Source organism: Penicillium crustosum (genome assembly GCF_028827405.1).
Source record: "Penicillium crustosum strain IBT 35664 chromosome Unknown utg000002l_segment0_segment0, whole genome shotgun sequence".
NCBI lineage: Eukaryota > Fungi > Ascomycota > Eurotiomycetes > Eurotiales > Aspergillaceae > Penicillium > Penicillium crustosum.
Window position 1 is genome coordinate 1,928,256 of NW_026623123.1, and position 16,286 is coordinate 1,944,541.

A 16,286-nucleotide genomic window follows, 5' to 3' on the forward strand; every position below is an offset into this window, starting at 1 on the left:
CAAGAGAAGGGGGGGCGACCCGATCCCTTTCTAGAGAGATCATGGTCCTCGTGTTGATCGCCCCACTGTCGACCAGATATTTTCTGGATTTTGATTGGAAGGAATTTGAACAAATCGGATGAAGTGCTCAGACCAATAATAACCGGTGAAAGCCAGAGAGTCCTGGGGAAGAGAAATGATTTTAATTACTTAGAGGAGGGGGGTAGGATATTAGATTGGGCATCTGGCTTTGTCTTTGATAAGATCTTGTAATTCTTTTTTTTCTATGTCTATGTGACTCTTTATGACTGGAGATTATAACATACAAAGTACACACACATTACCCAAGTAAACTCCAGACCTTCGATTTGTGGCGCAGTCATTCGCCCCCTGGCATATTAGTCGGTTGGCTCGGAGTCTGAGAATAGACGGCAACTCTGACAGCTGATTCATTGTCCCATCTGAATTTGTATCGGTTTTTTGTCTGTCAAATTTTCACGGCAAATCGGCCATATTGTTGATTCCTTTTACTTCTTCCTGCATTGCAAATCATCTCCAGTTCATTCTGGATCGGTGTGGAATCTTTGCTACGTCAACATTGGAACGTCAGTTTGTTGACATTCCATATCTCTCCACCGCTTCTTTCCCTTCCCCTCTCTCACTTTTATCTTCTTCCATCCCATTCAATTCAGGGCATTGAAAGCAAATATTGTCCACAATGTCCTCACCACCAGATATAGATCCATATGCAGTGCTTGGTGTTGCCAAGGAGGCCACCATCCCTGAAATCAGGGCCGCCCATCGAAAGCGGGTTCTCAAGTGCCATCCAGACAAGATTCAAGATGAGTCGCAGCGAATTGCTGCCCAAGATGAATTCCAGAAAGTCCAACAGGCATATGAACTGCTTTCAGACGAGGTCCGACGGACTAAACATGACCAAAAAGTCAAGATAGCCGAGTTGAAGCGTGAACTGCTGGAACGGAGACGAACAGAATCTACGTACAACTCTTCACGGGGAAGTGGATCCGGCAGTCGCGAATTCCGCAATGGCCACATCGTGGAGGAGAGGGTCCCGATGGAGGTCTTCTTCGAGGAGACAATGCGATTCACGGACGAACCACGCTCCATGTCATCTCGCAAATACGAAGAGTTTGGCGCGCACCCAAAGTCAAAACCGACAGAAGAGAAGAAAAAGACTCGGGCACCGACGAGCATGTATCACCAAGCGAAGGAAATGCGGGATACAGCCAAAGCGACACATTCCGACCGTGCGAAGACACGCGATCAGGAGCGACGACGACAGACCGAGGAAAAGTACAGTATCTTTGAATCTCATGCCGAATCCGACGAGGAGGCATCTGATTCCAGTGCTCCCCGCTATGTTCACAAGCGAACTTCAACAACGCCCCGCCGAGAGCGTGATTCGCGATCCCGACCATCGGAATCCTCTCGTCGCCGTGCACGCTGCTACGACGAAGATGGCGATTTGTCCGATCACTGGCAATCAAAGATCGATAGTCAGTACTTGAATGCAGAGGATTATATCGCATCCAAAGCCCGAAGTTCCAAGTCCCCACGACGGTACCATGGTCACGATTCGGCGGAACCAGAGTCCTCCAGTTCACGATCCGCAGGACGGTCCACCCGCACCCGCCGTCGTTCTTCGTCGCGCGACAATTCCTACGAGCATCTTGAGTCGCCCCGAGCCTATGAGGTCAAGCCTCCCAAGATGCAATCCTCGGCAACCTCCCCGGGTATCAAGGCATCTCTCCGCCCATCGTTCCTCAACACCCGCTCCGCAACCAACGCTGGCTTCACCCGCCCAAAGCGGGAGAGTCGCGACTCCACACTATACGAAATGGCCCACGAGCCACTACCATCACGAACTTCCAAGATGCGCGATCGCAACGACTCGGGCTACTCCAGTCCCGGTACTCCTGAAATGCTCCCAAGGGGCACTTCTCCCAAGACCCGCTACAAGATTGTCAAGGAACCAGACCACGTGGTTGTAGAACCAAAGTCATCAAAGTACCGCTCAGCGAGATCCCCCGACCGGGACCGCATACCCCCCTATACGACAGACACCCAAGCGAAGCAGTACCTTCCAAACCTACACCACGGAAGCCTCGCCTCGGGTTGAGACTCGGTCTGCGCGCCCTTCTTCTCGCCCCTATCCGGACGTCGAGTATATCGCCAATCCGAAAGACAAGGACATCAAGTACGCCCGGGCATACAAGCACGATGATATTAATTTCTCGCCGAGACGCGCCTATTACCCCGACGAGGAATATCGTCCTCCTGCTGTGGGCAGACGTCAGTCTGCCTATTAATTCAATCAACCATGAAACCCATGAAACATGATCACGACAAATCACGCCTGCAATATGCTTCACATTTTACATTTTAAACATTATCTATTTTTTTTCCCCCTCAATCTTTTCAAGGAGTCCGGGCGTTTCCAATTCTCCGCTTTCCGCATATGCGTCAGCCTGTTCCACTGCGCATTGGGGCTTTTTTTTGGACTGAGATTTCCATTAGTGTCACCTGCTTATCCCCGCGGAGCTGGGATGAGTGGCTTGGACCGGGGTGTATCTTTGTCATTGCTGTTGGCGCATTAGGGCGGGTATGGGTGTGGATGGTGTGTTGCATCTGTCTTGCCTCAAATCCTGCACTTGTGGTGTATGAAAGTGTCCTGTCGGGTTCTGCGTCTGACTACATTCTTCTTTCTCCCGTTCTTCGTTTTTTTTTTTCGCTCTCTTCTCTTCTCTCTTCTTTTTTTTATATACGATGTTGCTCCCGGGCTTTTTCCAGATACCCCGTGGACTACCTACCTGGTTGGAGAAATCCAATTAACGAATTACGCATTTTCACATGATAAGTTATGTCATAACCTTGATCCTTTTTTGGTTTCTTTGTTTCTATTTTTTTACTCTTTCGCGTTGTAAGACGGATATGGTTGGGTTGGGTTGGGTTGGGCTGGAAACGAGGCCACAGAAAGTGGCGGGGAAAGCCTCATAAGTTTGTGTACGGTGATCGGATTTTCTAAGAATAGACTGTTGATGTATTTAGGGACACTTGATCGACCAGTGCAAGGTTGGAAATTGTTTAGAAGACTGCAACTGCTGACTTGTTATACTATTGGGGGCTATTTAGCCTTGTTGAACCGCCAAGGGTCGATCGAGGCTCAATACGAATTTGATTGGCACTTCCCCCATAGGAACAAATTCAATACAATAAGCTTTCATTCTACTCATCCCTGTCTGTTTAACAAGAGGCTGATACATGTTCATAGGAGATCTTCTATTCAGCATGACCTGGTTCCAAGGTTAGCCTGGATGGAGGATGGATGGCACCCACACCAGAGGCACCCTGCTATTCAAAGTAGAGATGCAGTGTTTCGGGCTAAATATCGAGAACAATAACAAGTATCAAATGGGGGGTCGAGATCTATTGTCCCTTTGAACAGAAAATAGTAAGGTGTAATCACAACAAGGCTTTTTAAACATCTCATCACCCAGGTACATGGTTAATATGACTTCTACTCTCGGCTATTTGTACTAGATGCTTTCTTTATCTCTCAATTAACTGAGAATTAAGACTGAAACTGAGACGTATTGATGCGTTTTATTCCTGTTAGAAAATCCTCTCCACAACTCCGAGTGACAAGTTTTACGGGTTAGGAGATTAGCTTGCTCCCAAAGACTATCAGTCTATCGCAAGCTGTAGGGCCGTTCATGTTATAGATTTGCATGTTTCATATACTTATTCGAATTCGTTATCAGCGATAGAAGCATCAGAGTAATTACTACCTACGGCGAACAAAGATGGACTACCCTAGCCGAAAGCGTTCAGATAACATAAAACTTGACTGGAATTCACGTAAGATAGCGAACATACTACAACTAGGGGTTTATCCAACCTGTCGATAAAATGCAATATATCTCGAAACCTGGTTCAAATCTATAAAGATTGATACTGTCGCCATCTTCGCGAAACTCCCGTCAGGCAGGTGTTCATCGACAACATTGGCAGACAGCTTTGTTCACATCACAGGATCTGGCATATCTGCTAGATCTATAGCTTCTCGGGATACTGGACTATTGACACGTAGTGTCAAGCCTCTCCTACTAGCTAACGATGGATTTGCCTGTAGCGAATCCCCTTGGAAACCTACGTGCGATAGCAGTAGAAGTCGCTGGGTATCTGAGTTTGGTGGTGTTCTAGGTGATATTTAGACGAATGGTTTTTTACCTGTTTCGCCATAAGGGTCTTCCAAGGGTTGAAAATAGGTTATACAGACAAGGCCTGATGATATGTCTCCATCGTCTTATGAGTTCACGAGCTCAGTCATAATCCTAACCATATGGATATCACTAATTTTATACTTAATTCCAGGAGTTGTCTAGATAATTCTGGCGCCCTATTTCTAATCGTAGAATATATAACCTGTAGCATTCATGATAGTCATTTCCTTCACTCTTGCCCACCAAAAGCGGGATTTGGGGTTGAATACTAGAAGGCAACTTTTGCTACAATAGGGAGAACCGTAATGATCAGTTTGGTGCTTAAAGGATTTCGGATGTTATATTGGCTTTGAACTTCATTTATTGTGGCTCGGATACTCTAGTATAGGTTTGTACTATTGGGCGGTTTCTTTTTGTACGTGCTATATTGTCAAAATCTTTTTAAGTCGGTTTATATGTAAGCGTATACATACTGGCATATATCGAGTTCTGATGGTCTGGTTGTGCACGGACATACGCCACGATAGATTGGTTTTGCGCCACTGTGGGTTCGACGGGTATATGTAGATCCCCCGCGATATTGTATGAGATAAAAAAAGGAAATTGGGGTTATTCTCATATTGGTAGGATTCATTACCTAGCCTCACTAAGGAAGGCACACCATCTGAGGTAGGCACAATCTGGGGACCTATTCGGGAAGGTACAATCTTGCCCAGGTGGAGACTTGATAGCCCTGGAGGCTTTGCAGGAACCTTTACCAAGGCCTCCTGGTGGAACCCTATGGCAATCGGCGATGCTCATCTTAAACGGTCCGATGACGCACGCAGAGAGTATCGAGGATTCCGAGAAACCAAAGCACGACAATGTGGACCGTCCGGATCATATCGCACAAGCAGAGCAATTTACCATGCAACTATCTGGTTATATGCTAAAGGTTTCTTCGATGGCAAGAAAATGTGTTAACTATGGACGGCGACAAGCCTTTCTTTGTCTACGGATGTAAAGGCCCCACCGGAGGCTATTCTATGACATATCTTGTATCGTGATTACTGTTACATGTCTTTTTGCTACGAAAGAAGAGTAAAGTTCCCCCAATCTAATTATAAGTGTCAAATCGGATTTGGGACACCATGCAAACGTACAACTATTCTTCTACAGTGCTAAGGCACCTGGGTTTCTATCATCTAGAGCTTCTTATTATTATTCGTGGATGCCTCAGAGCACAAGCAAATTTGGCAGACATTCCGTAACAGAAAGCTGAGGTTGCCAGGCATCGAGCGAAGCAAAATGCAGCATGTCAGACAATTTATACGCATAGCCGAGGGTCCATATGTTCCAGTTTCAATTTATCGACGTATTTTTCTAGATGTAGGTAGGCAAGGTTATACTAATAACTAGCTTCCAAAACGGTATCCCATATTATATCTGTAGAACCAAATATATATTCAGATTATCCAAGTCCTACTTCACAGAGGACAGAGGCCATACACAAAGCTGGTTTTTCTCTTTACGGCAGTACAAACAAGTGGTATACATAGTTGTGGTAATGTCAATATCAAATCACTGTTGAGGTAAAGGTAACCGAAGCTATGTACAAGAGTGGGAGACACCTAGTAATGGTATCATATATTAATAACAAGCCGCCAGGGTTCTATGCCTACCTTGGCCTAATCTACTTCTTGCTAGCACACTGTGTCTAGACGCATGCGCACCAATTTTCTGCTTTAAACAAGAACGTACAATGCACACATCTAACGAGCAAAATCAGGGTTAGAACCAAAGATACTGGGATGTTGCATATCTTAGAGTGAAGATGTAGAGCTTACCATAGACAGACCCAAAATCATTGAGAACCAGAAGAAGGCATTCTAGGAAGGAAGTCAGCGAGAGCCGCAAAATACCAAATCAAACAAAACAACAGCTTACATTGAGAATTGTGCGGCCACGGAAAAAGCGAGATTTTTGAATCGCAACAATAGGCAGCTGAAGCATCATAGCCAGGAAACCGTATCCCCGAAGCTTCTTGGTGATACAACTCATGACTAGCTCGTGGAATATAGAGCTGACTAGGAATGTGATGACCATAGCCACAGGTTGGGAGAAATTACACCTCGCGGGCCAGTAGACGTGGCGGAAGAGGAAATGGTGGACAGGGACGTTCCACTCGCGGGAAAATTCCAACCTAGATAGCAATTAGTTAATCAAATTACCTGGACGTATGAAACTGCAATTCCAACTTACCAGTCACAGGAATTCCACCAATCTGCATAGAAGTGACGATCAGCGAACCGAGTCAGCTCTGCAAACGCACCCAACACATATTCGAAGATGACCAGGAACACCAGCAGGAAGATAATCATGAAGGGAAAGAGGAGCATGCTGATGGTTTCGGCAAGGACGAGAGCCTTGTCTGTGACGCTGTAGACGACACGGAGCTGGGCACTGGCCTCTGCCAATACAGGGACGATGAATTCCTCGCTTGTCAGGGTGAGCAGGAAGATGCAACCAAACACAGCAGCCGCCTTCCAGCCAATTTCTGACCAGCGTCGCTCCTTTCGGCGGGGATACTCTAACTCATAGCAAAGGGTCGGACAAAAGAGGAAGTCCACATAGTTTCCAATGTGCAGGTTCTGCGGGTACGAGATGTTGCCCAGCGGGGAGGTCAACTCTGTGGCCAGATCTTCGCGCAGTCTCTCCAATGGTTCTGCGGGCTGATCTTCGTCGTGCTGCTTCATTGACGGCCGACGTCGGTGTACCTCCGGGTAATGAATGGCAGCTGGGGGCTCGGGTGCCTTTTGGCCTGGCTTATCGAGGGAGGCAAGGCGGCGCTCCGTCTCGCTGAGATGCCCGTTATAGAAAGCGTACGAATGCAGCTTCATTAGAATGGTCAGAGTGTGCAGCGTGAAGAACACCTGCGCAGTCCAGGTCCATTGCATCATGAAGGGCCAGCTGTTTGCTCCTGTCAGCCCTCGTCCAAGTTCCAGTGTTCCAACGAGCCATAAACTCACTTTATCCATAGAACCAGCCAAAATGCCTCACCCAAGCTTTGTAAGATCATACCCCCGCGGGCCCATCGCAGCCACTGCGGACCACCCCGCCACATCCGGTGCATAGGCAGGACAAGCGCTGAGCTTATCACCATGGCCGCATCGCTGAGACCCATCCCCCAGACGTTGGCCGTCAAGAGGCTCCAAACGCGCACCTGTAGGGGGTATCCAGTATCCTTGATATTGCGCAAGATGCTGGTCCCAACCATGATGGCCAAGCCAATCCAAAAGAGTGTAAAGAATCCTCGGAAGTTATGATAGTCGCTATCAGGATCGAAATGTGACACGCGAGGCACATAGTCTATAGTATAAAACAGGCGGTTCCGGGCGCGGACTTGCTTCCTCGCGGTTGAGATCGAATGTGCTGACGGGGGAGCATCTTCGGAAACAGGGGTTGAATGGCCACTACAGGTGCGAAGTAGATTAGTTATTGCCCTAGATCCAGTCCGGTCGTGTAAATTGAGGGCATTTCACCTTGTATCATGGGCTAGCTTATCCACTGGAAAGGGGAGAGCCACGTCGGACTTTCCATCATGCTGTATCGGCACGGCGCGCGGCCGCAGATTCGCAGATTCATTCTGGGAGACGGCGCTAGACATCCTATATGGACACAATTGCAAAATCAGGGGGTTTGCACATTAAAGACACTGAGATCCAAACTTAGAACCACCTAAGACTATGTGGGGTCAGCTCTGGGTTTGTTTGGCCTCGAAACTCGAAACCAAAAATCACGGGCCACTACGTCAGACTGCCTTGATATGTACGGAGTACGTTATCGGTATGCAAGCTAGGCAGATGTATTTAGAGGCTCAAACTGTTGAATTGTTGATATGCTTACATATCAGAGTGTTTTTATCATCTACGGATATTTGTATATTGTATTTTAGTGCAATTTAACCGCACGCTTTTCTCTTGCGACAAGCATGCATTTTTATATGTTGTACTATAGACCCTTCAGATGGGTGTATTTTTACATTCCGGGGACTTCCACCATTGTAATTTCCAAAAATACCACTTATGTCAGATTCCTGCCTCAGGTGTATATACAAAGGCGGTGAAGGCGAATGGTATCAAATAGTCAGGTGATCTAGGGTATCCAAGCTAGTCCTCTTTTATACTAGTGCCCCATGCCAAGATGCCAGGTCGACTGCCATGAGGAATAATAATACAACAGTCCAGACCTCCAGACCAACAGCCTTGACACTTCTTTCCTTTCATTGGTTTTATGAGCGCGGTGCTTGGTTCATCTACTTGCACCTGACTTTGTCCCTTCTTCTCCATTGAATATCTCCCCTCCTCGCCCCGCCGGGGGTCCCTCTGGCCGCCATGTCTTCCCGTAAGTGCTGCCCGCCGCCCCTCCTCTCCCCTGAGATGCATTCTGACCACGCAATCCAATCTGTCTGCAGTCAAGCAATTTATCCGTAATGTCCGATCAGCAAAGACCATCGCCGATGAACGTGCAGTTATCCAAAAAGAAAGCGCCGCTATTCGCGCTTCGTTTCGAGAAGAGAGCCATGACTCCGGCATCCGGTTCGCTTCAGCACCCTCCTCAATCGGTTACTTGACCGATCTCTAACAATTGATAGGAGAAATAATGTCGCCAAGCTCTTGTATCTGTTTACTCTCGGAGAACGGACTCACTTCGGCCAAATCGAATGTCTGAAACTACTCGCCTCGCACCGATTCGCCGACAAGCGGTTGGGGTATCTGGGAACTATGCTGTTGCTAGATGAGAACCAAGAAGTGCTAACACTTGTGACCAACTCTTTGAAAAAGTAGGCTTCACTGTGGTTGACTTGGCTTTGGTGATTTGGCTGACCCTGGGCTAACTAAAACACAGTGACCTCAACCACTCCAACCAATACATCGTCGGCCTCGCTCTTTGTACCCTCGGAAACATTGCGTCCGTTGAAATGTCTCGTGATCTTTTCCCCGAAGTTGAATCCCTTATGTCGACCGCGAACCCCTATATTCGACGGAAAGCAGCGATCTGTGCCATGCGCATATGTCGCAAGGTTCCAGACCTGTACGAGCACTTCCTCGAGAAAGCTAAGAACTTGTTGTCAGACCGGAACCATGGCGTTCTTCTCTGTGGGCTGACATTGGCGATTGATCTATGTGAAGCGGAAGAAGAGGACGAGGAGGAAGGAGGACCAGTGGGCGTGATTGAAATGTTCCGGCCGTTGGCTGGAGGGTTGGTTCGCGCTTTGAAGGGGCTAACAACCTCCGGATATGCCCCCGAGCATGATGTGTCCGGTATCACAGATCCTTTCCTCCAAGTCAAGATCCTTCGGTTCTTGCGTGTATTGGGTCGGGGAGATGTGGCCACCAGCGAATTGATCAACGACATCCTGGCCCAGGTGGCCACCAATACGGATTCCTCAAAGAACGTCGGTAACTCTATTCTATATGAGGCTGTTCTTACCATTCTGGATATTGAAGCCGACTCTGGTCTAAGGGTGCTGGGCGTCAACATTCTCGGCAAATTCCTGGCTAACAAGGACAATAATATCCGTTATGTTGCGTTGAATACCCTGAATAAGGTTGTTGCAATTGAACCAAATGCGGTGCAGAGGCATCGCAACACGATCTTGGAATGCCTGCGGGATCCTGATATTAGCATTCGCCGGCGAGCGCTCGATCTCAGCTTCATGTTGATCAACGAAGATAATGTGCGGGTGCTGGTGCGGGAACTGCTGGCCTTCCTGGAGGTAGCCGACAACGAATTCAAGTCCGTGATGACGACACAGATAGGTATCGCAGCCGATCGGTTCGCACCTAACAAGCGCTGGCACATGGACACGATTCTGCGAGTTCTCAAGCTGGCTGGGAACTACGTTAAAGAACAGATCCTGTCCTCATTTGTCCGTCTCATTGCGACTACCCCTGATCTGCAAACCTACGCGGTACAAAAGCTCTACTCGTCATTGAAGGAGGACATCTCACAAGAGGGTCTCACACTGGCTGCGACATGGACCATTGGTGAATATGCTGATAGCCTCCTTCAGGGTGGTCAGTACGAGGAAGAGGAACTGGTCAAGGAGGTTCGGGAGAGTGATATTGTTGACCTCTTCACCAACATTCTCAACAGCACCTACGCCTCCCAGATTGCTGTCGAATACATCATCACTGCATCCATGAAGCTTACTGTGCGCATGTCGGATCCCGCTCAAATTGAACGTCTGCGCCGTTTGCTTTCCAGCCGAACCGCAGACCTGAGTGTAGAAATTCAACAGCGTGCCGTTGAATACACCAACCTGTTCGGCTACGATCAAATCCGCCGCGGTGTGCTTGAGCGGATGCCCCCGCCTGAGATCCGTGAGGAACAACGGGTACTAGGTGCTGCCCCTGCTGCTAAGAAACGTCAGAGTAAGCTTCTCCGTGGGAAGTCGACAACAAAGGTCGTCAAACCCGCAGAGCATGACCTGCTCCTTGACCTTGTTGGCGGATCCGACGCCCCTGTCACAAGCCCTACCTCGAACGGATCGAACACCGCCGATCTGCTGGCAGACATTCTTGGTGGCGACTCGGGCATGTCATCTCCCTCGCCGGGGGCTGGTGGCCAGAAGAACCCGAACAGCGCCATCATGGACCTGTTTGGCTCCAACGGTCCTTCGCCATCCCCTCAGCCCACACAACCTGCATCCGCCTCGATGGATCTGCTAGGTGCAGGAGGCATGGGTGCATCTGCGCCTTCGCCCTCCGCCTCTCCCGCCCCTGTCACTGCTGCGACACCCGCACACACCGCGCTCAACAAGGACGGTCTCGTACTTACTTTGCAAGTTCAGCGAAGCGGGAGCAACGCCCAGATACTGGCCCGCTTCCGCAACGACTCCAACTTCGACCGATTCACTGGTGTCGGCTTGCAAGCTGCCGTGCCAAAGAGCCAGCGGCTGCAACTGAGCGCAATCAGCAAGGCCGATCTGGAGTCCGGCGACGAGGGCACACAATCAATGCGTGTGACCGCTCTGAATGGGGTATGTCAAGCTTATCCTTCCTGTTTTACACTTTTGCCTTCTTTTGGGTCTCAAACTAACCTATTACCTCCAGGCTCTTCCTGCCAAACTTCGTCTCCGTCTTCGTGTTACTTCCGCCCGCGACGGTGGAAACCCTGTCACCGACCAGGTGGACTGGTCCGAGCCGTAGATCAAATCGGTGGCAGTGATGCTAAAAGCTCATCCAAACGAATGTTTAATTTTCCCATGAACAGTCAAATCCAGTTTTATACACCCCCGTTATATGCATCTTCCTCGCTTCTATCTATTTAGACTTATGTTCTGCCATTGATTTCCTTTTCTCTTGTACTTCGTTTCACTACTTGGAGGGGCGGGGTTCTTATTGTACATGCTTCAGATGAAAGTTTTAGCGTATGGGAAAGTGCAAGTGCATTGCATCGAGTCCATGTAGTCGATGGCCCATATGAGAGTAATGTTCTCCTTCCTACAAGTACGTACTTATTAGATACTAGTAGAAGTTGAAGTGCATTCAAAATTGTGACACCTATGACGCAGACTAGATCCAAATACATAAACCAAAATGCAATAGGCAACAGAAAGCAAGGCTCTATAACTTCAAAAGAGAATTCAGATCAACTGCAGCTTCCGCAAGGGAAAAAAAAACGAAAAAACAGCATACAATTCTGAGAGAAAAGCGGCAAGTGACTCCATGGCAGGAAACAAAAGAATGCGAGGTCATATGAATTGTCCGAAATCTAATGCGTGAGCCCAATATATAAGGCAAAACCGGAAAATACCAAGACGCCAGAATGGTATATAATATGGAGGGCAAGTCCAGAATAAGTAGCCAAGCCAATCAGATGTGCTCAATGGGGCCCTCGGGGAGCAGCACCTCTCCCTCTCTCTGGTCACGGGGCAAACAAGCCTTGAGCGGAGGGCGGACGATGTCATTGAACATAAAAGTTCCATAGACAAGAAGCGCGAAGCCGACAACTTGGAGCCATTTGAAGCTCTCCCAGCCGAGTCCAAGCGAAACAAGCCAGATGAAGAGAGTGCGGCAGGTATCGATTGTGCTACGGGAAGTAGCAGAGACAGTACGGGTGACAGACAAGCCGAAGAAGTTGAAGCCACTAGAACAAACGTTAGAGGGGAGGACGGGAAAATGGACTTAAGAAGCAAGATAAACACATACCCGATACTGATCATGATGAACACGCTCGATACGGCAACAGCACGGTTACCGAAAACCTCGTGTAATCCCTGCTTGATATCAAAGTAGCCATATCGGCCGGCATCGGTCCGTCCAACAATAAGATACATGACCAACATGCCAATGACAGTAACCAAAAAGCCGAAGACACCTTCCCAACCCACGACATGGATCGGTTCCATGGCGTAATTCTCCAAAATCCACTCCTCCAGTACAAACTGGGTGGCTGTGAAGATCTGCGCTGCAGCAATAAGCAACACGCCAATGATAGCCTGGACAGCCTCAGGAGTCCGAGCTACATCACGCGCTTGCATAAGAGCACGCGAAGCCGCATCAGTAGCACTCCCATCCTGGGTGATATCGTGGCCTGACTCTCCACTAAATAGAGCCCCAGAAAGACCCACAACAGCCACACCGAGAACGACAATGAAGAGTGCGCTCCACTGGTATAAGTGGAGTCTGCGGCGAAGAAAGAGGACACTGAACAGGCCTACGAAGAGAACAAGGGCACCCCGAGTCATCTGGTAGATACTGGCTGCCACAAAGAGAAGACCGACGTTCATGAGGGTTGTGCCGGCGATATCGCAGCTCGACGGCGCTGCAAGAAGTAGGATCTTCCATCCGCGGAGTGGGATGCGGCTGTCATCTTCAGGTAGGGGCTTGGGATGTCTGCTGTCACTATCGAGTCCATCGACTGTGTGGTCATCGTCATGGTCGAGGCCTTCGTCATCGCCGTTTATTGGGTGATATCCGCCCGTTAGAAGGGGCGAGGGGTCACTGGATAGGCGCGGTGCGATATATTGGCGGTAGAGGAAGGTTAAGCCGACAACTAGCCAACATCCCATTTCACCCATAAACATTACGGCTCTGTGTTATCGTATAGTGTTAGTATTCATCGCTAGTGTTGCAACGCTATATCATGAACATGAGGTGAAACCTACGTTTGAATGACAGGCTGTTCGAACAGCTTCCGCTGGCTGGGATCTGGGGAATCGCAGTTCCGCACACATTGCATATCCTGTTCGAGATGCGACAATTAGTTTGTGTTTCTTGTTTCTTTGTGGCTCTGAATCGAGGGCGAACCTGATATTTGTTAAGAATGGTGTTGCACACCCCGGTCACGAGCATCATCGTGACCAGGAGTGGAATGAGGGCATTGTTTGCCATCTTGTCCCACTGTGTTGGTAAAAGTTAGTCCAAGTGTTAGGAGGAGAAGAAGAAGATGAAGTGAGGAGACCCTGGAGAAGCCAAGTGAGGAGACAAAGCGGAGAGCTTATCGGAACTGATAACATGTGTCACGGTATCAGGACTCCCTCCCCACAAGGTACCCGCATCACATTGGGCTTACTAGTTACTCCGTACAATGTTTTACATTAGTCTATATAGTTCATACTCTCCAGGGGTCAAATGCGTTACCTAAATATTGCACGTCCTCGATCTCCTCAGTTCTTAGCTTTCCCTTTTTAAGTGCTCAGCCCTTGCTTTTTACTAAGTATAATTAAGCACGGCCTTCCAAGGTTAGCCCCAATTTTATGGGTATTACATAAGCAACCTGACCGTGGATCCACGGATCCTCGGTGCCAAGCATCAGTAGCAACAGTCAATACTTAAACTACAAGTTATCGAGGGATAATTGATATATTTGATTATCATGCAGGTTGTGGGTTTGAGAATTGGATGTGGCTCTCGCATGTATTTGCCACCCCTTTAACCGATTTCTAGCACAGTTGCTCCAAGCCGTACATGGCCGAGTAGCATCAATAACCTGGTGTACTTGGTTGGCAAGAAAGGTGAATAGGGTATGAGTCCAACAAAGATGATCATTCCAATTATCTGGTCTTACACATCTACAAAGAAGAGACTCGGTATCCAACATTCCCCTCTGGACATGATATTCTTTTTCTGCTCTTATTGAAGTGGGTTAGACAAAGCCAGCCTTCATAAAACAACCCGGGAAGGTTATGCAGTGAGCTGGGAGAAGACAAAGAAAACATCTAGGATATCAACCTTCGGATGCAGCACCTTTCTAAAAATTTGTTTCAGTACTACGCTAATGACCCTGGAGTGGCATCAAAGTTCTTTCATAGGGCGCTCGCCCATCCACGACGATATCATATTCAATTATGCGCAGATCCTTGACAGTCTGGCGCATTTGCACCTATTTGAGCAGATAAATACGGACCCTGTTTCCTTGAAAAAAAAAAAAAAAAAAAAAAAAAAAAAAAAGAGAAGAAGAACAAAAGCCAACTACGCTCTCAAATAGTCCTGCAGATAATGGGGTTCTTCTGCCTTGGCAACTTCATTGCTCTCAGCGGTATCCTTTTGGTCGGTTCGACAGCAACATCAGGTGCAGCCGTCGCCGTTGTACCTCAAGCAAATAGCAACGGCCTTTGTTACGAATATGTTGTCCAGGCTGGCGAAACTTGTTCTGTGATTGCCCAAGCACACTCCATCACCACGGCTGATATCGAAAACTACAACGCTCGAAGCTGGGCATGGCCTGGATGCGGGCAGATATCGCAGGGTTCTTTCATCTGCCTTAGTTCTGGAGAGCCCCCAATGCCAGTTGCGCTTCCAAATGCTGTTTGTGGGCCCCAGGTGCCTGGAACAGCACGTCCCAACAGCTGGTCTGATCTTGGGTCTTTGAATCCGTGTGCGGCCAATGAATGTGTAAGTTGATGGTTTGAAACCCTTTCTCTGGGTTTGACATCTAATATCTTAACAGTGCTCTTCCTTGGGTCTTTGTGGAACCACTTCGGACTTTTGCACTTCTGCGGTCCATGCCACTACGGCATTATCTATATCCACCAGCACCCATTCGGCCACACCAAAAAAGACCCCTACATCTACTAGCACAACTAAATCGATTCATCAACTTGTAGCTAGCACCGAGACTTCATCCACTAGCAAATCCAAATCGACCAGTACAACCAAGTCTGTCCCCACATCTAAGTCAACCACCACGACCGAGAAAACTACGTCAACCCACAAAACAACGACGACGACGTCGTCAACCAAATCAACCCAAACAAAAGCAAAACCAAACATTAGTACTAGCACCAGCACTAGCACCACCAAATCGACAACTATTAATCCATGGTTACTCACAATGTACACCAAGAAGGACTGCGCGGGCGACTACTACATACTCCAAGGACACAATGTGGGCTACTCGAAGACCTGCGTAAACCTGCGCGGAGGTCTAAGCAGCAAGTACACGGAAACAGGTGTTTCCTGCAAATGGTTTACGAACCGCGGCAAATCCACCTCTGATTGTGATGCCAGCACCTTCGACAAACCTCAATCCTGGACAATGGAGGCTGGTCTCTGCACTGTATTTGATACTAAAAATTGTAAATCTAGCCTGCATTCTAATGCTTATACGCCTGATCTGAAGGCGCCGTGTCAGAATCGGGGTAAATTTGATACGCCGACGTTTACTTCTATGAATTGTTATGCTGAGGGTTGAGGCTGAGGGCTTTTGGTGTGATGTATTACTTGTTGGTCTAGCCTTTTTGGGTTTGATTCATGTTATAGAAGTCATGCTTATACAATAAAGTCATACCTAAGGTTCTCTAAGATTCATTGACGATCTATTGTAGATTTATATTGGAATGCTGTTGACGGTAGGTAACATTGCCTCGGGTTGTGATCAGCTCCAGGAGGTCCTGCATTCTACAGAATATCTCTTAAATCTCTCATTGCTTTTTTTTCGCATTCTGCCCAGCATTCACTAAGCGTTTATTAGACCTGACTGTTGATTTATCAGATGATGACTCTGAGCTGCTCGCTGAGTGGGAGTCTGGGCTGTGATTTACTTGGCCTCACTCTGAGTGCCCTCCTAAAAGCG

General features: G+C 48.1%; 5 protein-coding genes across 5 annotated transcripts; 3 read left to right on the forward strand and 2 right to left on the reverse strand.

Annotated features, from left to right (window-relative positions):
- Positions 1 to 697: 697 nt before the first annotated feature.
- On the forward strand, positions 698 to 2,309 carry N7487_004265 (J domain-containing protein; the record flags this gene model as incomplete). The annotated part of the gene is made up of 2 exons (XM_056872012.1): positions 698 to 2,007; positions 2,078 to 2,309. 2 exons carry the CDS (start codon positions 698 to 700, stop codon positions 2,307 to 2,309), a joined length of 1,542 nt encoding a protein of 513 aa, XP_056729732.1.
- Positions 2,310 to 5,947: 3,638 nt separating this feature from the next.
- N7487_004266 (putative sterol o-acyltransferase (APE2)) lies at positions 5,948 to 7,869 on the reverse strand (the record flags this gene model as incomplete). The annotated part of the gene is made up of 6 exons (XM_056872013.1): positions 5,948 to 5,974; positions 6,050 to 6,091; positions 6,150 to 6,405; positions 6,465 to 7,172; positions 7,232 to 7,675; positions 7,745 to 7,869. 6 exons carry the CDS (start codon positions 7,867 to 7,869, stop codon positions 5,948 to 5,950), a joined length of 1,602 nt encoding a protein of 533 aa, XP_056729733.1.
- Positions 7,870 to 8,596: 727 nt separating this feature from the next.
- N7487_004267 (AP-1 complex subunit gamma) lies at positions 8,597 to 11,416 on the forward strand (the record flags this gene model as incomplete). Its single annotated transcript, XM_056872014.1, has 5 exons — positions 8,597 to 8,606; positions 8,677 to 8,800; positions 8,857 to 9,045; positions 9,111 to 11,247; positions 11,321 to 11,416. 5 exons carry the CDS (start codon positions 8,597 to 8,599, stop codon positions 11,414 to 11,416), a joined length of 2,556 nt encoding a protein of 851 aa, XP_056729734.1.
- A 666-nt stretch (positions 11,417 to 12,082) lies between these two features.
- On the reverse strand, positions 12,083 to 13,603 carry N7487_004268 (putative nucleotide-sugar transporter; the record flags this gene model as incomplete). The annotated part of the gene is made up of 4 exons (XM_056872015.1): positions 12,083 to 12,356; positions 12,419 to 13,303; positions 13,378 to 13,454; positions 13,520 to 13,603. 4 exons carry the CDS (start codon positions 13,601 to 13,603, stop codon positions 12,083 to 12,085), a joined length of 1,320 nt encoding a protein of 439 aa, XP_056729735.1.
- Positions 13,604 to 14,710: 1,107 nt separating this feature from the next.
- Positions 14,711 to 15,905, forward strand: N7487_004269 (uncharacterized protein; the record flags this gene model as incomplete). Its single annotated transcript, XM_056872016.1, has 2 exons — positions 14,711 to 15,106; positions 15,162 to 15,905. The coding sequence occupies 2 exons, from the start codon at positions 14,711 to 14,713 to the stop codon at positions 15,903 to 15,905; spliced, it is 1,140 nt and encodes a 379-aa protein (XP_056729736.1).
- Positions 15,906 to 16,286: the final 381 nt, after the last annotated feature.